Source organism: Scyliorhinus torazame, chromosome 17 (genome assembly GCF_047496885.1).
Source record: "Scyliorhinus torazame isolate Kashiwa2021f chromosome 17, sScyTor2.1, whole genome shotgun sequence".
In the NCBI taxonomy this organism is placed as follows: Eukaryota; Metazoa; Chordata; class Chondrichthyes; order Carcharhiniformes; family Scyliorhinidae; genus Scyliorhinus; species Scyliorhinus torazame.
This window is the reverse complement of record NC_092723.1, coordinates 3,479,910-3,500,576: the sequence shown is the minus strand read 5'-3', so window position 1 is coordinate 3,500,576 and position 20,667 is coordinate 3,479,910. Positions and strand designations below refer to the sequence as shown.

At 47.1% G+C, this 20,667-nt stretch overlaps 1 protein-coding gene and 1 long non-coding RNA gene across 2 annotated transcripts in view; one reads left to right on the top strand and one right to left on the bottom strand.

Annotated features, from left to right (window-relative positions):
* Positions 1–20,667, top strand: part of LOC140393646 (acidic mammalian chitinase-like) — an 89,294-nt gene that overhangs the window by 24,532 nt on the left and 44,095 nt on the right. Inside the window, exons 3-4 of the mRNA XM_072479926.1 lie at positions 10,038–10,070; positions 10,471–10,675. Coding sequence (XP_072336027.1) covers positions 10,038–10,070; positions 10,471–10,675 — 238 coding nt within the window. The remainder of the gene's footprint in view (positions 1–10,037; positions 10,071–10,470; positions 10,676–20,667) is intronic.
* LOC140393648 (uncharacterized) overlaps positions 3,180–20,667 on the bottom strand; it is a 74,754-nt gene continuing 57,266 nt past the window's right edge. Inside the window, exon 3 of the long non-coding RNA XR_011935702.1 lies at positions 3,180–4,147. This is a non-coding gene — a long non-coding RNA (uncharacterized lncRNA). The remainder of the gene's footprint in view (positions 4,148–20,667) is intronic.

Genomic DNA, 20,667 nt, shown 5'->3' with positions numbered 1-20,667 from the left:
CTTGGAGATCCCAGGTGGTGGTCGTCAGGACCGGGGAAAAGAACCGGATGGTTGTAGATTACAGCCAAACCATAAATCGGTACTCGATGCGTACCCCCTTCCTCGTATAGTGGACATGGTGAATCAGATTGCACACTACCGGGTTTTCTCCACGGTAGATCTGAAGTCCGCATATTATCAGCTCCCAATCCGGCCGGAAGACCGCCACTACATGGCCTTTGAGGCAGACGGCCGCCTCTTCCACTTTCTCAGGGTCCCCTTCGGCTTCACGAACGGGGTCTCGGTCTTCCAAAGAACGATGGACCGAATGGTGGACCAGTACGGGCTGCGGGCCACGTTCCCGTACTTGGATAATGTCACCATCTGCGGTCATGATCAGCAGGACCACGACGGCAACCTTCAGAAGTTCCTCCAAATCGCCCAAGCCCTCAATCTCACCTACAACAAGGAGAAAACCGTTTTCCGCACAACCCGACTAGCCATCCTCGGCTATGTCGAGGAAAACGGAGTCCTAGGGCCCGACCCCGACCGCATGCGTCCCCTCCTGCAACTCCCCCTTCCCTACTGCCCCAAGGCCCTGAAAAGATGCCTTGGGTTCTTTTCATATAATGCCCAGTGGGTCCCCAACTATGCGGACAAAGCCCGCCCACTTATCAAAGCCACCACCTTCCCCCTGACAACTGAGGCCCGTCTGGCCTTCAGCCGCATCAAGGCAGACATTACCAAGGCCGCGATTTACGCGGTGGACGAGTCCATCCCCTTCCAGGTGGAGAGCGACGCGTCAGATGTCGCCCTGGCCACTACCCTTAACCAGGCAGGCAGACCCGTGGCCTTTTTTTCCCGTACCCTCAACGTCTCCGAGATTCAACACTCCTCGGTCGAAAAGGAAGCTCAAGCCATTGTGGAAGCTGTGCGGCATTGGAGGCACTACCTATCTGGTAGGAGGTTCACCCTCGACACCGACCAACGGTCGGTAGCCTTTATGTTCAACAACACACAGCGGGGCAAAAATAAGAATGATAAAATCTTGAGGTGGAGAATCGAACTCTCCACCTATAATTACGATATTGTGTATCGTCTGGGGAATCTCAACGAGCCCCCAGATGCCCTGTCCCATGGCACATGCGCCACCGCGCAAGATGACCGACTCCGGGCCATCCACAATGACCGCTGTCACCCGGGAATCACCTGGCTTCTCCACTTCATCAAGGCCCGCAACCTGCCCTACTCCACTGAGGAGGTCAGGGCCATGACCAGGGACTGCCAAGTCTGCGCGGAGTGCAAGCCGCACTTCTATCGGCCAGACAAGGCCCACCTGGTGAAGGCATCCCGCCCCTTTGAGCGCCTCAGCGTCGATTTCAAAGGGCCTCTCCCCTCCATTGACCACAACGCGTATTTTCTTATCGTCGTTGACGAGTACTCCCGTTTCCCCTTTGCCATCCCATGCCCTGACATGACCGCGGCCACTGTCATTAAGGCCCTAATTAGCATTTTCACCCTGTTCGGTTTCCCCACTTACGTCCACAATGACCGGGGCTCCTCGAATATGAGCGACGAGCTGCGTCAGTACCTGCTCGGTAAGGGCATTGCCTCAAGCAGGACTACCAGCTACAGTCCCCGGGGAAACTGACAGGTGGCGAGGGAGAACGCGACGGTATGGAAGGCCGTCCTTCTGGCCCTACGGTCTCGAAGTCTCCCAGTTTCCCGCTGGCAGGAGGTCCTCCCTGACATGCTCCAATCCATTAGGTTGCTCCTCTGCACAGCCTCTGGGCAGCACGGTAGCCTTGTGGATAGCACAATTGCTTCACAGCTCCAGGGTCCCAGGTTCGATTCCGGCTTAGGTCACTGTCTGTGCGGAGTCTGCACATCCTCCCCGTGTGTGCGTGGGTTTCCTCCGGGTGCTCCGGTTTCCTCCCACAGTCCAAAGATGTGCAGGTTAGGTGGATTGGCCATGATTAATTGCCCTTAATGTCCAAAATTGCCCTTTGTGTTGGGTGGGGCTACTGGGTTATGGGGATAGGGTGGAGGTGTTGACCTTGGGTAGGGTGCTCTTTCCAAGAGCCGGTGCAGACTCGATGGGCCGAATGGCCTCCTTCTGCACTGTAAATTCTATTAAACGAGATCCCTCATGACTGCCTATTCGTCTTTCCCAGGAAGTCCACCTCCGGGGTCTCGTTTCTGTCCTGGCTGACAACACCGGGGCCTGTCCTCCGAAAGCACGTGAGGAGCCATAAGTCCGACCTCCTGGTCGAGAGGGCCCAGCTCCTTCACGCCAACCCTCAGTATGCCTAAGTGGCGCACCACGACGGGCGACAAGATACAGTCTCCCTCCGGGATCTGGGACCCGCCAGTTCCCCTGCGACCATCAGCTACCCCCCCCACCCTACACTGAACACCGCCCCTGCCCCTACATGGCCTACACCCCCCCTCCCCCCATCGCCAACCTGCAGGCATGAAGCTCCAGACGACACACTCCCGGGGTCAACAAGTCCAACACCCGTGCCCGCAGCGACGAGTTCAACACCCGTGCCCGCAGCGACGCCGGAGCTGAGGCGATCACGGAGAACGATCAAGACGCCGGACAGATTCGATCTGTGAGCCCACTTCAACCCCGCTGGACTTCAATTTTTTAACAGGGGGTGAATGTGGTGAACATATGCTATTACAATTCACCACTGTACTGTGTTGTATTATGTTGATGCCCTTGTGGACTCCGCCTGTGGCTCTGCCCCCTTGGGGGTGGTATATAACCCTGTAGGCAGCACTCAGTACAGAGCAGTCACAGGCAGGCACAGATCTAGCATTAATACAGATCTAGTATTAAAACCACTGTTCACTTCTACTAATCGTCTCGTGTGAATTGATGGTCGCATCACTTACTTTTTGCAATTACCCTGCTGTTGTGGTGGTGGGACGGTTGTGGGCAGTATCTGGCTCAGGAATAGGAGCCAGGGAATGTGAGTTGGTTGAAGTCTACTTGTGATGATGCACATTATTCAGTTGCACGTTTTGTTTGGATTTGTACCATACTGGTGTGCAGTATTGTGCAGTTGAGGATGTGGCAAGACCAACTGCTCTTAGGGTCTTGGCCTGTGATCCCCATAAGGTACTGGCCAGTTAACTGCAGGTCTTAATGTTTTCTGCAATCTTTTTTTTAATAAACATTTTATTGAGGTATTTTTTGGTATTAAAACAACAACACAATAAATAATGTACATGAAACTATAAACATAGTGCAAAAGCCGTCTCCCTCCCTTACAGGTCCCACCTTTATTAACCCCCTACTCTAAGCTAAACTAACCCCCCACCCTTCTGCTAACGATTAATTTTCCGCGAAGAAGTTGACGAACGGTTGCCACCTCCGGGCGAACCCTAACAGTGCCCCTCTCAAGGCGAACTTGATTTTCTCCAAACAGAGAAAGCTAGCCATATACGATAGCCAGGTCTCCGACTTAGAGGGCTTTGAGTCCCTCCAAGCTAATAGCATCCGTCTCCGGGCTACCAGGGAAGCAAAGGCCAGAACGTCTTCCTCATTCTCCTCCTGGATTCCGGGTCTACCGACATTTTCTGCAATCTTGATGAAGTGTTCTCTGTACGCCAGTGTTCTGATGAGGGTGACACCTACTTAAACAGGGTGGGGATCATTCTTCATGCTCTGGCCATCCAGAGTGATATTCAGTTCCCTTTTAGCACTGGCATTCTGAAGGTGGAATGTGCTAGATTCTGTTTCCACTGCTTGGTTTTAGGCACCACATCTTGCAGTATTTGGCCAGTTTGCAATTAAGACAGATTTTGACATTTGGACAGAACTTCAGTTGCACAACTTCTCCTTTATGTAAGGTTGAATCGTACTCCCATCCAAAATCTTCATGTTTAAGGGAACTGTGGCCTTCTCAGTCTTTACTAAGCCAGTGAATTTGTTGATTAAACCCTGACGTCCTCAGTATTTTCTGATTTGTGGAGCATCTGGCATAAAACCTGTATTATTTGAGTAGGAGTAAACATTGGCTGGATGGCACTGAGGAGACACAGCTTTACTTTGCATCCATGACTGGACAGGAAACCCCTCAGAGCAGTGGAGTTGCTTCAGCTGGAAACCAGAATCACACTGAGAACTCCCATTTCTTGTGGGAGATATAGAGGTGCCCTTTTTAAAAAAAAAAATATTGTTTAAAATTCAGAAACTATTAAACAACAATGACCCCTTTACTAATGGGATGAAGAGTGAACAGGACTTGAGTTAGGACGCTGCATCAGATGACCTCACGTTTACAAAGGATACAACCTGGGAAGCCAACCAGGTGTGTGTTGGAATAGTCAAGTCTGGAAGTAAGAAAGGCATGGATATGGATTTCAACAGTTGAGGCATGGCTGCAATCTGGACACATTATGGAGGTGGAAAAATGCAGTCCTTTTATAATTGACCTAGTATGTGGTAGGAAGTTCATCCCGAGGTCAACTATGACAACAAGCTTCTGAGTTATCTAGTTCAACATAGACAGTTGTCATGCTAGTGTTTATGCGAGTAGTAATGCAAATCTCAGCAGACCCTGTTACCAAAGGCTTTAATTTATTTTTCCTTCAACCACCTATTTTTGCATATTTTACAATGCCAAAGTAATACATGCGGCATGGCAGCATAGTGGTTAGCACTGTTGCTTCACAGTGCCAGGTGTCATGTGAGAGTACCTTTAAGAAATGGGTGTTTATAAATGGGTGTGTATATAAATATCTAGTGAGAGTACCTTTAAGAAATGGGTGTTTACTACTGCAGTGCTGTCAAAGAGTGGGTGGAGCTGGGCTGTCTGTCAGCTTTTTACTTTCGTTTTAGGCTGTATGCTGCAGGGTGTGTTTTAGTTTTGCTTTCAGTGTTGGAGCTGAAGCCAGACAGAGCAGGTGTACTGTTGATCTCTCTGCCATGAAAAGACTGTCTCTTGATCATTTGGTGAATTCAGAATTATAAATGTTCTCCGTAGTGAATGTAAACCGAATGTGCTTCTGTTAAAAGGTGTTTCTTTTGTCTTCTGGATGTTGTTTGGGAAGTTATTAAGGATTATTTAGTGTTGGATTCTTTGGGGGTTGTATTTGAATTGATGGTTGCTAAGATGTTCACTGTATGTTTTAAAAAGGTTAACTTGAGTTCATAGAATAAACATTGTTTTAATTTAAAAGTACTGTAAAGCTCAGTTTGCACCATACCTGTAGAGTGGACCGTGTGCTCCTCATAACCACAATCTATTAAAAGTCGTGGGTCAGGTGAACTCCATGATACACTTTGGGGTTCTCTAAACCCTGGCCCGTAACATAGGGTACCAGGTTTGATTCCCGACTTGGGTCACTGTCTGTGCGGAGTCTGCACATTCTCGCAATGTCTGCGTGAGTTTCCTCCGGGCACTCCGGTTTCCTCCCACCAGTTCCGAAAGATGTGCTTGTTAGGTAATTTGGACATTCTGAATTAGAACATAGAACATAGAACATTACAGCGCAGTACAGGCCCTTCGGCCCTCGATGTTGCGCCGACCTGTGAAACCACTCTAAAGCCCATTTACACTATTCCCTTATCGTCCATATGTCTATCCAATGACCATTTGAATACCCTTAGTGTTGGCGAGTCCACTACTGTTGCAGGCAGGGCATTCCACACCCTTACTACTCTCTGAGTAAAGAACCTACCTCTGACGTCTGTCTTATATCTATCTCCCCTCAATTTAAAGCTATGTCCCCCGTGCTAGACATCACCATCCGAGGAAAAAGGCTCTCACTGTCCACCCTATCCAATCCTCTGATCATCTTGTATGCCTCAATTAAGTCACCTCTTAACCTTCTTCTCTCTAACGAAAACAGCCTCAAGTCCCTCAGCCTTTCCTCATAAGATCTTCCCTCCATACCAGGCAACATTCTGGTAAATCTCCTCTGCACCCTTTCCAATGCTTCCACATCCTTCCTATAATGCGGTGACCAGAATTGCACGCAATACTCGAAATGCGGCCGCACCAGAGTTTTGTACAGCTGCAACATGACTTCATGGCTCCGAAACTCAATCCCTCTACCAATAAAAGCTAACACACCGTACGCCTTCTTAACAACTTTCTCAACCTGAGTGGCAACTTTCAGGGATCTATGTACATGGACACCGAGATCTCTCTGCTCATCCACACTGCCAAGAATCTTACCATTAGCCCAGTACTCTGTCTTCCTGTTACCCTTTCCAAAATGAATCACCTCACACTTTTCTGCATTAAACTCCATTTGCCACCTTTCAGACCAGCGCTGCAGCTTAACTATGTCCCTCTGTAACTTGTAACATCCTTCCGCATGTCCACAACTCCACCTACTTTAGTGTCATCGGCAAATTTACTCACCCATCCTTCTACGCCCTCCTCCAGGTCATTTATAAAAATGACAAACAGCAGTGGCCCCAAAACAGATCCTTGTGGTACACCACTAGTAACTGGACTCCAGTCTAAACACTTCCCATCAACCACCACCCTTTGTCTTCTTCCAGCTAGCCAATTTCTGATCCAAACTGCTAAATCTCCCTGAATCCCATGCTTCCGTATTTTCTGCAGTAGCCTACCGTGGGGAACCTTATCAAACGCTTTACTGAAATCCATATACACCACATCAACTGCTTTACCCTCATCCATCTGTTTGGTCACCTTCTCAAAGAACTCAATAAGGTTTGTGAGGCACGACCTACCCTTCACGAAACCGTGTTGACTATGTCTAATCAAATTATTCCTTTCCAGATGATTATACACCCTATCTCTTATAAACCATTCCAAGATTTTGCCCACAACAGAAGTAAGGCTCACTGGTCTATAGTTACCGGGGTTGTCTCTACTCCCCTTCTTGAACAAGGGGACAACATTTGCTATCCTCCAGTCTTCTGGCACTATTCCTGTTGACAAAGATGACTTAAAGATCAAAGCCAAAGGCTCAGCAATCTCCTCCCTAGCTTCCAAAAGAATCCTAGGATAAATCCCATCCGGCCCAGGGGACTTATCTATTTTCACACTTTCCAGAATTGTTAACACCTCCTCCTTATGAACCTCAAGCCCTTCTAGTCTAGTAGCCTGAATCTCAGTATTCTCCTCGACAACATTGTCTTTTTCCTGTGTGAATACTGACGAAAAATATTCATTTAGCACCTCTCCTATCTCCTCGGACTCCAAGCACAACTTCCCATTACTGTCCTTGACTGGCCCTACTCTTACCCTAGTCATTCTTTTATTCCTGAAATATCTATAGAAAGCTTTAGGGTTATCCTTGATCCTACCTGCCAAAGACTTCTCGTGTCCCCCCCTGGCTCTTATTAGCTCTCTCTTTAGGTCCTTCCTAGCTAACTTGTAACTCTCGAGCGTCCTTACTGAACCTTCATGTCTCATCTTTACATAAGCCTCCTTCTTCCTCTTGACAAGTGTTTTGACTGCCTTAGTAAACCACGGTTCCCTTGCTCGACCACTTCCTCCCTGCCTGACAGGTACATACTTATCAAGGACACGCAGTAGCTGTTCCTTGAACAAGCTCCACATTTCCATTGTGCCCATCCCCTGCAGTTTTCCTCTCCATCCGATGCATCCTAAGGGATCCTTATCGCATCATAATTGCCTTTCCCCCAGATATAACTCTTGCCCTGCGGTACATACCTATCCCTTTCCATCACTAAAGTAAACGTAATCGAATTGTGGTCACTATCACTAAAGTGCTCACCTACCTTCAAATCTAACACCTGTCCTGGTTCATTACCCAGTACCAAATCCAATACAGCCTCGCCTCTCGTTGGCCTATCTACATACTGTGTCAGGAAACCCTCCTGCACACATTGGACAAAAACGGACCCATCTAAAGTACTCGAACTATAGCGTTTCCAGTCAATATTTGGAAAGTTAAAGTCCCCCATAACATCTACCCTGTTGCTTTCGCTCCTATCCAGAAGCATCTTTGCAATCCTTTCCTCTACATCTCTGGAACTTTTCGGAGGCCCACAGAAAACCCCTAACAGGGTGACCTCTCCTTTCCTGTTTCTAACCTCAGCCCATACTACCTCAATTGACGAGTCCTCATCAAACGTCCTTTCTGCCACTGTAATACTGTCCTTGACTAACAATGCCACGCCTCCCCCTCTTTTACCACCTTCCCTGAGCTTACTGAAATATCTAAACCCCGGCACCTGCAACAACCATTCCTGTCCCTGCTCTATCCATGTCTCCGAAATGGCCACAACATCGAAGTCCCAGGTACCAACCCATACCGCAAGTTCACCCACCTTATTCCGGATGCTCCTGGCATTGAAGAAGACACACTTTAAACCACCTTCCTGCCTGCCGGTACACTCCTGCAACTTTAAAACCTTACTCATGACCTCACTACTCTCAACCTCCTGTATACTGGAGCTACATTTCAGGTTCCCAAACCCCTGCTGAACTAGTTTAAACCCTCCCGAAGAGCATTAGCAAATTTCCCCCCCAGGATATTGGTACCCCTCTGGTCCAGGTGTAGACCATCCCGTTTGTAGAGGTCCCACTGACCCCATAAAGCCCCAGTTATCCAGAAATCTGAAACCCTCCCTCCTGCAGCATCCCTGTAGCCACGCGTTCAACTTCTCTCTTTTCCTGTTCCTCATCTCGCTATCACGTGGCACGGGTAACAACCCAGAGATAATCACTCTGTCCTAGATCTAAGTTTCCACCCTAGCTCCCTGAATTCCTGCCTTACATCCCTATCCCTACCTATGTCATTGGTACCTATGTGGACCACGACTTGGGGCTGCTCCCCCTCCCCCTTAAGGATCCCGAAAACACGATCCGAGACATCACGCACCCTGGCACCTGGGAGGCAACACACCAACCGCGAGTCTCTCTCGTTCCCACAGAATCTCCTATCTATCCCCCTAACTATGGAGTCTCCAATGACTAATGCTCTACTCCTCCCCCCTCTTCCCTTCTGAGCAACAGGGACAGACTCTGTGCCAGAGACCTGCACCCCATGGCTTACCCCTGGTAAGTCGTCGTCCCCAACAGTATCCAAAGCGGTATACTTGTTACTAAGGGGAACGACCACAGGGAATCCCTGTACTGACTGCTTCCTCCCAGCCCCTCTCACCGTCACCCATCTATCTTTATTCTTCGGAGTAACTACATCCCTGAAGCTTCTATCTATGACCACCTTTGCCTCCCGAATGATCCGAAGTTCATCCAGCTCCAGCTCCAGTTCCCTCACGTGGTTTCTGAGGAGCTGGAGATGGGTGCACTTCCCACAGATGAAATCAGCAGGGACACTGTCGGCGTCCCTCACCTCAAACATTCTGCAGGAGGAACATTGCACTACCTTCCCTGCCATCCCCCTAGATAAAAAAAGAAAAAGAAAGAGCTTACCTGTTATTCACTCCCCTTCTCAGCAAGCACTCACTCAGCAACCTCAATTCTCCCTCTGTATACGAATGTGGCAACTAGGGGCTTTTCACAGTAACTTTATTGCAGTGTTAATGTAAGCCTACTTGTGACAATAATAAAGATTATTATTATAGGTCACGTTCCTCTTTTGCGAATTGTGGTGCCAGAGGAGGAACATCTAACGTATTCAGTGTTCATTTCGGGTTTCCGTACCCTAGTTTGAAATTCACCACCCTGTGTTTAAATCCCTTAATGGCCTTGCACACACTATATCTGCAGCCTCTTCCATTCTTAAAAGCTAACTCCTGCATGCATCCCATCCCTCTCAACTGAGCTCTCTGTTCCTCTGCATCTTATGGATTCACTCTCCCTTCAACCACCATTCTCTGTAATTTTCTCCTTAAACTCTCTACTTCTTCACCTTTTCCTTGTCGTTTGGGACCATAACCTATTTCTTTGATCAACTCGGATCACCTCTTCTAATATTTGCTCCTTTGGCTCAGTGTCCATCATGTCTGTGAAAGGATTTTGTTATTTTTGCAATGTTAAAGATGGTATACAAATAAGTCGCAGTTATTGAAATATGCTGCATGCTACACTGGAGGGAAAAAAATTAACTAATATTTTATTTTCCTTTTCTAGTGGGATTCATCCTGTTGATCCAACTGCAACTATGTAAGTTACAGTATTGCTGGTAAAATGTAAGAGCTACTGATCATGGGCAGGATTCACCAGTCCCCAGCAGCGCCTTTCTCGGCGACACCAGAATTCTGTGCCATATCCTCGTAATCGATTTCCTAAAAAGTTGTACCCTATTAAACAATTAACTCAATAAAAAAAAGTTGAATCACTTTGAATTTTTGTAAAAAGCATTGATTTCTGTCAATGGTATATTTAAGAGGGATTATTTTCACGAAGTAAAATTTATTAAGATTGTCACATCTTTGCCGCATGGCTGGATTTTATATTAATCAGTACCTTAGATTTATTTTCCAAATCGTTAACTATCAACTGAATTTTTGATCAGGAATACTTTGTAAGTTTCATCACAACATAATTTATTTTCTATGTTTAGGTAATTCTTCAGTTCTGGTCTGTTATTTCACAAATTGGGCGCAATACAGACTTGGAATTGGTCGATACACACCTGATAAAATTGATCCTTTTATGTGCACCCATTTGGTTTATGCATTTGCCAACATGAATAGCAACTTTAAACTTACTACATTTGAATGGAATGATGAAACTCTTTACAAATCATTCAATGGTCTCAAAATAAAGTGAGTAAAAATACTTCTCAACAGTTCTAAAGATTTTATTGTTCTGTGGTTTATTTTCATGTTGAAGGTTTTCATGGTCTATCCTTCCCCCTCCTCAATTTCTTTTCACCTGTCCTTGAAGCGTTGATTCATTATGATATAGTTAAGGCTTTTGCCAGCAGAACTCCAAAACTTTGTCCTGGGTGGAAGTCAGAAAGATGATTCTGATTATCAGAAATTTGAAGTTGTGTGATAAGGTTTAGGAAGCTGGATTTGTTTGCGCAAGAAAAAAGGAGACTTGCAAAATAAACAAAATTGACCCAGTAAATTAGTCACTGAACAAGAATAGACAAGCACAGAATCTTGGTGTCCATGTACACAAATCCTTAAAGGTGGCAGAACAACTGATAGCTGGCTCAAAAAGGAATCTGTTGTTTGGATTTGGAAATATAAAAGCACAGAAATCAGGGCAGAATGACATTAGTGAAAAAGGATATGGCATCTGAAGATCATGAAATAGAATACTATAGCGGGAAAGTAGAGTCAAAGCAGTACCTCCAAAGGAAGTACCATGACCACAGGATGCCTGGGAGAGGCTTTAAACTGGGAAATGCTATGTATGTCTGGATTCTGGTGATAGCGGCCATTGGATCCCTGGGGTCATGTTGGAAAAAACAGAGCCCATTTTGTACAAGGTCAGAACCCAATAGAAGACCCTGCAGAAACATGTGGACCACCTCAAGGACAGGGAACCCGCCTCGGAGGAAACCACGGCAAGCACATCAGTGCCTCCACTGCCTCTGGCGCTGCGCAACACACTGGGGAACAGCATCCGGACCGACAGGACGACGGCACGGAAACATCAACACTTACGGACAATGCCGTAACTAGAGCAGAGCTCCCGGCAGTGACCCTCCTTCGTTTGTTGTGAACAACGTGATCAAAAGTCGATACACACCGCCCAACCCAGCCCCACCGCTGGCAGAGGTGCAACCATGTGTGAAGCAGCGAAGAAGGCCCCTTTAGCTGGCCACTGGAGGGGAATCTTCAGATATGGGGCGGGTGTAATAATCCTCACGAGGCCCAGGGGGATACTCTAATCCAGTGTTTTATCAAACCTTTTTTTCACGGGACCCACTTTTGCCAACCAGCTGACCTCGCAACACACACCACGTTCACTCACCTTTAATGCGAAAGGGGAGCCTGCTTGGTCCTCACGATCTCACTCCAATCAGGTTCACAGGAGGCGTGGACAATGCATAGATCAGGTGCAGTGTTTAGCCAGTTCCTTTGTGCCCTCTTCGTCTTTGTGAGAACGGTAAATCCAACTTCAGACATGATGGTCGTTGTGAAGGCCAATAGCAACAAAATGCTTGTTTTACTCAGCGCTGGATAATCCTGGGAGATGTGACTCCAGAATGCTGACAGTCTCATGGGCTTTTGGCAGGTTTTTAATGTGCTGTCACAGGTCATGTACAGCAACTTAGTCTTTTCATTTGGAGTCAGCTATAAGTTAATAACAGACTCTGGGGTCTCATCTTCAAAAGGTATTTTTCATCCACCACTTCTCTTTCAAAACCTGAAACTTATCTCATTTGTCAGTACATCCCTGTATGTAGCACACATGGGCTTATTTGCATTGGCACAGTTGAAAACACTGTATCTCAAGAAATCATCTTTATGCTGCTTTGTCCCTGAGTTTGGTTTCCTTTTTTTAGGCTGTTAACCAGAGATCCTGGAGCTCTGTACAGACCTAACACTAATACTGCTCTGTCCTGCTGTGGACTCTCTTGTGCAGCTCTCTACAGCAGATTCAGATGTGCGATTCTGCCAGTACTCTGCCTATTTGTCTCTGGCCATCTCTTTGTTGTAACAAAATGATTAACCTGCACAGGCCTCTTGCCTTGCTTGCCAGTTGCTAGAAAATAGATGGGGCTGGTTTAGCACAGTGGGCTAAATAGCTGGCTTCCAATGCAGAACAATGCCAGCAGCGTGGGTTAAATTCCCGTACCGGCCTCCCCGAACAGGCACCGGAATGTGGCGACTAGGGGCTTTTCACAGTAACTTCATTGAAGCCTACTTGTGACAATAAGCAATTATTATTATTATAAGCTCTCCTCCGTGATTTGCCGACAAAAGCATCTACATACAGGGCATTGTTAAGCGTATATGCAGGCGACATGACCAGCTCACAGCTGCCACTTATGGCCTCATTTTGTTCTCATTTAAAAGGCAATAGCGGCAGCCATTCTTCGTGGGCGTTTCTCCTGTAATCGGGATCATCGTGGGAACGCCATGACTGATTGCTCCGCAACCCTCCCAATACCCGCAATCTACCTGTGGACCGCCGTTTGAAAAACCCTGTCCTGATCGATCTCCCCATGGGACTCATGGAATACGAGCTTCCCCACTATTGGGCGGAGGCCAGCCCAGTTGGGGATGGTTACTAGGCTATATAACAGTTGGCCCAGATCGTCCTGGTAGTCCTGGCGGGGATTTGTGAGTATACGGCACCGTAGCGACCGTTTTTTTGACCTGAATAAACTACCGTTTCTTAACCTCTTGGGCCCCCTGGACCTTCATACCTCTATTTTAGGGAACTCAGTTTGATTTCCTCCTTCTTTTCCTTTTTTCGAAAACCCAGATACTGATGTGGCTCTTGGAATGGTGAAACTAAAATCCAGAGAGTTTATGGATGTTATGTTTCCATAACGCATGTCCATGTTTGTACAGCATTACACTATTCTCTGATGCCTTTTTCTTAGTTTAGTTCAGTTCAGTGATTTAAGATCTTTACTGTTATAAAGAATTCCCATTTTCAGCCCTGTTAGCCTAGTCTCCAAAATTCATGGAATACATTTAACTCTCAGGGCAGAATCATCCTAGAAATAGGAAGTCCGATATTGGATAGGGACAATAACGTTTGACTCACTGAAGGTTGTGGGGGCTTTTTCCATCGTATTGTGTGGCACTTTATTGAAAAATATGGTTTCATGTCAAACGCTGGCACCGATTCGCCTGTCCTGCCATGACCTCAGGCCTTCAGTAATCCCAGCGTCATATTTAAAGGCTGAAAAGTTCTGGAAAGTCATGGCTTCAAATGATAGGAAGCATGCTGCCCCCGAATTCAGTATCCCCTCTTGTGCCTGCTGGAAGCAGTGGAGGCCCATTGCAAAGTCCTCTACCTTTGCCCTGGGTGAAGAGCCTCATCCAAGGTGACCAATCCAACACGGGGTGGTAGAAAAGGTGGTGAGCGCCAGAGCTCTTCAAAAGAGGACAACAACCTAGTGCAGGAACAGGATGAATGAACACCTCCGTTCCACCAGGGTAAGACACCCTTTTCATCAATCTCAATCCACACTCTCAACCCACATGTTACAAACCCATCACACATCCACAGGGATTTCACTCACTGCCAGTTCAGGAACATTGCCACTCATTCTCTCTCACACAGTGCTCTACCAGATCTGCAGTGCTCTACCAGATCTGTCGAGGCACTGAAACCTCATTTTCAGTATCCCAATGGTGTGCCCCACTAAAGTATGGGTTGCAGCATGAGCCTCGTTATAATGTTTCTCAGCCAGAGTCTCAGTCTGCCACACTGGTGTCATCAGCAACATCCTCTCTAGATAGTCTTTGTCACTGAGGAGCCAACCCTGAAGTCCTGTGAGGGGGAGGGTTTCAGATTCCTGGGGCATTGGAACCGGTTCGGGGGGAGGTGGGACCAGAACAAACTGGACGGGTTACAACTGGGCAGGACCGGGACTGATATCCTGGGGGAAGTATTTTGAGTGGTTGGAGAGGGTGGAAACTAAAATGGCAGGGGAATGTGAGCCTATGCAAGGAGTCAGAGGAGGAGGAAACAAAGACAAAACAAAAAACAGAAAGGGGGATGAGAAACGTGGTGGGCAGAGAAACCAAGGGCCAGATTCAAACAAGGCCACAGTGAAAAATATTGGGAGCGAGACAAGTAATGTTAAAAATACAAGCTTTAATGGCTTTGTGCCTTCACGCACAGAGCATTTACAATAAAGCAGATGAACTAATGACACAAATAGACATAAACGGGTATGATATAATCGAGATTACGGACACATGGCTGCAGGGTAACCAGGAGTGGGAACTGAATGTCCAGCGGTATTCAGTATTTAAGAAAGACAGACAAAAAGGAAAAAGCGGTGCAGTGGCAGCGCTGGTTAAAGAGGAAATTAATGAAATCTTGTGGAATCTATGGGTAGAGCGGGGAAACACCATGGGGCAAAAAACATGAGTGGGTGTCGTATATAGACTACCAAACTGCAGTGGTGATGTTGGTAATTGCACGAAACAGAAAATTAGAGACGCATGTGATAAAGGAACATCTGTAATTATGGGTGATTTTAATCAGCATACAGATTGGGCAAATCAAATTAGCCACAATACCATAGAGGAGGAATTTCTGGAGTATATATGGGATGGTTTTCTGGACCAATACATTGAGGAACCAACTACAGAGCAGGTCATCCTGGACAGGGTACTGTGTAATGAGAACGGAACCATTGCCAATCTGGCTGTGCGAGACCCCTTGATGAGCAACCATAATAAATTTTCATCAAGCTGGAGAGTGAAGTAGTTGATTCTGAGATTAAGCTCCTGCATCTTAATAAGGGAAACTGCGATGATATGAGGCGCAAGTTGGCTCTGATAGATTAGGAAATGTTACTTAAAGGGATGACAGTGGATAGGCAATGGCAAACATTCGAGGAGCGCAAAGGGGAACTGCAACAATTGTTTATTCTTGTCTGGTAAAATGGGAAAGGTGGCCACTCCATAGCTTACAAGGGAAATTAAAGTAGCATAAAATTAGCTAAGGAAAACAATAGGGCTGAGGATTAAGAGCAGTTTAGAATTCAGCAAAAAAGGAGATTGATTGGGAAGGGGAAAATAGAGTACGAGAATAAGTTCGCGGGGAACATAAAAACTGACTGTAAAAGTTTCTATACATAAAGAGAAAAAGATTGATGAAGACAAATGTAGGTCCCTTACAGTCATAAACAGGGGAATGTACATTGGGAACAAAGAATGGCTGAGCAACTAAACACATACTTTGGTAATCTACATCCCAGAGTACTTAAGGAAGTGGCTCTAGAGATAGTGGATGCATTGATGGTCATCTTACAGAATTCTATGGACTCTGGAACAGTTCTTACAGATTTGAGGGTAGCCAATGTAACTCCACTATTAAAAAAGAGAGGTAGCGAGAAAACGGAATTATACACCAGTAAACCTGACGTCAGTAGTGGGGATAAATCAAGAATCCATTATCAAAGATTTTATAGCAGAACACTTTGAAAATAGTGGCAGGGTCAGACAGAGTCAGGATGGATTTGATCAGAGATTGTGAGAAGGGCACAATGGTAATCATGGGTGATTTTAAAATGAATATTGACTGGATTAATCAAATTGGTAAGGGGAGCCTCGAGGGAGATTTCATAGAGTCTATGAAGGATTGTTTCTTGGAGCAAAATGTTATGGAGCCAAGCAGGGAGCAGGATATTTTAGATTTAGTATTGTAACAAAGAAGGTTTGATAAGTAGTCTTGTCATTAAGGATCCTCTTGGAAGGAGTGATCATAGCCTGCTAGAATTTCAAATTCAGATTGAGCGAGAGAAGACAGAGTACCATACTAGAGTATTAGCGCTGGGCAGAGGTAATTATACAGGTCTGAGGAAAAAGTTGGCCCAAGAAGACTGGGGACAGATAATTGAGAGGACAGTTGAGGAACAATGGCAGTTGTTCAGGGAGATATTAATACCACTCAAAGTACATTCTGAGAGGAAGCGCAATTGTAAAAGGGTGAAAAACGTTCCATGGCTAAACAAGAAAGGCATAAATCCAAATACTAGGGCAAAAGCTAGTAGTAAACTGGACGATTGCGAAAACTTTAAGATTCAGCAAAAGGCCACTAAAAATTATATCAAAACAGCTCAGATGAACTATGAAAGGAAACTGGCACAAAACACCGATACCAAAAGCTTCCAGAAGTATATAAAGAGGAAGATAGTAGCTAAAATAAATGTTGGCCCTTTAGATGATGGTGCTGGTGAGGTAATAATGGGGAACACAGAGATGGCAGAGGTAATGAACCAATATTTTGCTTCTGCCTTCACGGTAGAAGATATAAAAAATTTTCTGAAAACTACAGTGAATGCAGAGGAACTTGGTGCAATAACCATCACTAGGGAGGCGGTATTGAATAAACTGATGGGATTGAGGGCAGACAAATCTCCGGAAGCTGATACCCTGCACCAATCTGTATTAAGGGAGATGGCAGCAGAGACAGTGGATGCATTGGTTATAATATTTCTGAATTCTGTGGTTTTTGGAAGGGTCCCAGTGGAGTGGAAACACTGAATGTGACACCCGTATTCAAAAAGGGAGAGAGGCAAAAAGTAAGAAACTATAGACCGGTTAGCTTGACCTTGGTGGGGAAATCATTAAGGAAATGACTGAACATTTGGAAAGACAAAGCTCAATCCACCATTGTCAGCATGGTTTTATGAGAGGTAAGTCATGCTTGAAAAACTTGCTTGAGTTTTTTGAGGACGTAACCAGCAAGATGGATAATAGGGAACTTGTGGATGTGGTATATCTAGACTTGCAAAAGGCGTTTGTTAAGGTGTTAAAAGATTGATCCAGAAGGTGAGATCGTAGGGGATTAGGAGTAGAGTATTAGATTGGATTCAGGATTTGTTGACTGACAGAAAGCATAGGGTTGGAATAAATGAGTCCTTCTCTGGCTGGCAAACTGCAAAAAGCGGCGTGTCGCAGGGGTCAGCCCTCGGATCTCTCCTGTTTACAATCTATATAAATGATCTGAAAGCAGGAACAGAGTGTAATGTGGCAAAATTTGTGGATGATACTAAAATAGGTGGAAGAGCAGGCAGTGAAGAGGAGATGAAGATTTTACAGACGGATATAGATAGGCTAGGAGATTGGGCCAAAAGTTCGCAGATGGAGTTTAATGTAGATGAATGTGAGGTTATCCATTTTGGCCGAAGAAATAGAAAGGCAAATTATTATTGACATGGAATGCAGTTTCAAGATGCATCTGGGAAGAGGGATCTGGGTGTCCTTGTTCATGTATTGCAGAAAGTCAGTACGCAGGTACAGCATGTAATTAAAAAGGCAAATGGAGGGCGGCACGATGGCGCAGTGGTTAGCCCTGCTGCCTCACGGGGTCAAGGTCCCAGGTTCAATCCCGGCTCTGGGTCACCGTCCGTGCGGAGTTTGCACATTCTCCGTGTTTTTGTGGGTTTCACCACAACAACCCAAAGATGTGTAGGCTAGGTGGATTGGCCGCACTAAATTGCCCCTTAATTGGAAAAAAAATGAATTGGGTACTCTAAATTTATTTTTAAAAAGGCAAATGGAATGTTAGCATTTATTGCAAAAGGACTGGAATATAAAAGCAGAGAAGTGTTGTTGCAATTGTACAGGGTGTTGGTGAGACCACATCTGGAGTTTTGGGTCCAGTTTTGGTCTCCTTATTGAGGAAGGATGTGGTGGAGATTCCGGGGATTAAAGGGTTGATGTATGAGGAGAGATTATTTGTGCTTATTCTCACTGGAGTTTAGAAGGACGAGAGGGGATCTGATCGGGATGTATAAAATATTAAAGGGGATTGATAAAGTAAACGTAGACCAAATGTTCCCCCTTGTGGAGATATCTAAAAAGAGAGGGCACGGACATAGGTTGAGAGGCGGTAGATTTAGAATTGAGATGAGGAGAAACTACTTGTCGCAGAGGGTGGTGAATTTGTGGAACTCGCTGCCCCATAGTGCGGTAGAATCTGAGTCATTAAATGGTTTCAAGAAAGAGATTGATATATTTTTAATAAAAGGCAGGTTAAAGGGATATGGGCAACAGGTGGGGAGGTGGATTTGAGACAAGGAAGAGATTCAGTCAAGATCTGATTGAATGGTGGAGCTGGCTCGAAGGGCCGAGTTGCCTACTTCTGCTCCTAATTCCTATCTTATGAAGGGGAAATCATGCTTGACAGATCTATTGGAATTCTTCGAGGATGTAACTAATAGAGTTGACGAGGGGGAGCCAGTGGATGTGGTGACTTTCAGTAGGCTTTTGACAAAGTCCCGCATAAGGGGGGCGATTCTCCGAGCCCCATGCCGGGCTGGAGAATGGCCGCAATCGCGCCCCGACACCGGCACGTGATTATCCGGAGAATTGGTGCCATTTGTGCTGGTGCGGTGCCGGCCACGGGCCGCTGGAATCGGCGGGCCGCCAATTCTCCGGCCCGGATACGACAGAGTCCCGCTGGCGCCGTTCACTCCTGGTCGCTGCCGGCGGGAACTCTGCGGGAACAGTCAGGGGGCAGCCTGTGGGGGGGGGGCTCCTTCACCGGAGGGGGGGGGGGTCCTCCGATAGGGTCTGGCCCGCGATTGGGGCCCACCGATCGGCGGGCCGGCCTCTCCCACTCCCCCCGGGCCTACTTTATGCCGCGGCCGGCCGCTGAACACCGACGCCATGTTGGTCTGGGCCGGCGTGCTAAAGAAGTTCCCCGCGCATGCGCGGGTTGGCGCAGCGCCCATTGGGTGCCACGTAAGGAGGCTGGAGCGGCGTGAACCGTTCCAGCGCTGTACTGGCCCCGTGGGGCCAGAATCGCTCATTGGGCCAGAATCGCTCATACCCGGGCCCTGTTTGCGCCGTCATGAAACGCGACGGCGTTCACGACGGCACGAACACTTGGGCCCAATATTGGAGAATCGCCCCCAAGAGATTAGCATGTACAATTAAAGCGCATGACAGAAAATTGGTTGGCAGACAGGAAACAATGAGTACGTGAGTACGAATTAATGGATCGTTTTCAAATTGTCAGACAGTGACTATTGGGGTACTGCAGGAATCGGTGGTAGGACCCCAACTATTCACAAAATATACTAATGATGTAGATGAGGGAACAAAATGTCATGGCCGGGATTCTCCAAGCCCACACCGAATCAGACAATCGGCATTCATACCGAAAATTTCCGCCACGCCACTCCGACACCAGGACGCGATTCTCCAGTGACCGGAGAATCGGCGCCAGTCGTGCGCGCGTGGTTGATGCGGCACCGGTCGGGGGCCGAGTTCCGCCAGGGTGGTTCAAATATGGTACCATCTGGCGGAGCTCGGACCCGCGACCGCGGTGGCTGTCCTGATGGGGGGACGGGGTGGATCACACTCCGGGGGGGGGCCTCCACAACACCCAGGCCCGCGATCGGGGGCTACCGATAGGTGGGGGGGGGGGGGGGGGGGCGACCTGGGGGGTGGGCCTACCTTCTTCCGCGCAGGCCCGCTGTGTCGCTACGCCATGTTGCGTGGCGCTGGCACAGAAACGGCCATCACACACATGCGCCAGCGCGGAAACGGCTGCTGCGCGCATGCGTGGACCCGCGCCGGCAGTGCAGGGCTGCGTATCGGTGCTGGAGCTGTGTGGAGCACTCCGGTGCCCTGCTGGCCCCATGGGGGCACTGAATCGCTGTGCGAAGAAGCCCATTGATGCCGGCATGAAACATTCAGCCGGGAGTTTGGAGAATCCCGGCCCATATCTTCAAATTTGCAGATGACACCAATTTGTGGGGGAGGGTGAGCTGAGGAGGATGCAGAGATCCTTCAGTGTGATTTGGACAAGTTGAGTGATTGGGCAAATGAATGGCAGATGTAGTACAATTTGGAGAAATCAAAGGATTATTCACTTTGGTAGCAAAAACGAGAAGGTAGCCTATTATCTGAATGGCCATTAATTAGGAGAGGGGAATCTGCAACAAAACTTGGGTTCCTCGTACACCAGTCACTGAAGGTAAGCATGCAGGTACAGCAGACGGTAAAGAAGGCAAATAGTATGTTGGCCTTCAGGTACAGGAGCAGAGATGTCTTGCTGCAATTATACAAGGCCTTGTTGAGGCCACACCTGGAATATTGTGTGCCGTTTTGGTCTCCTTACCTGAGGAAGGATGTTCTTCCTTTAGAGGGGG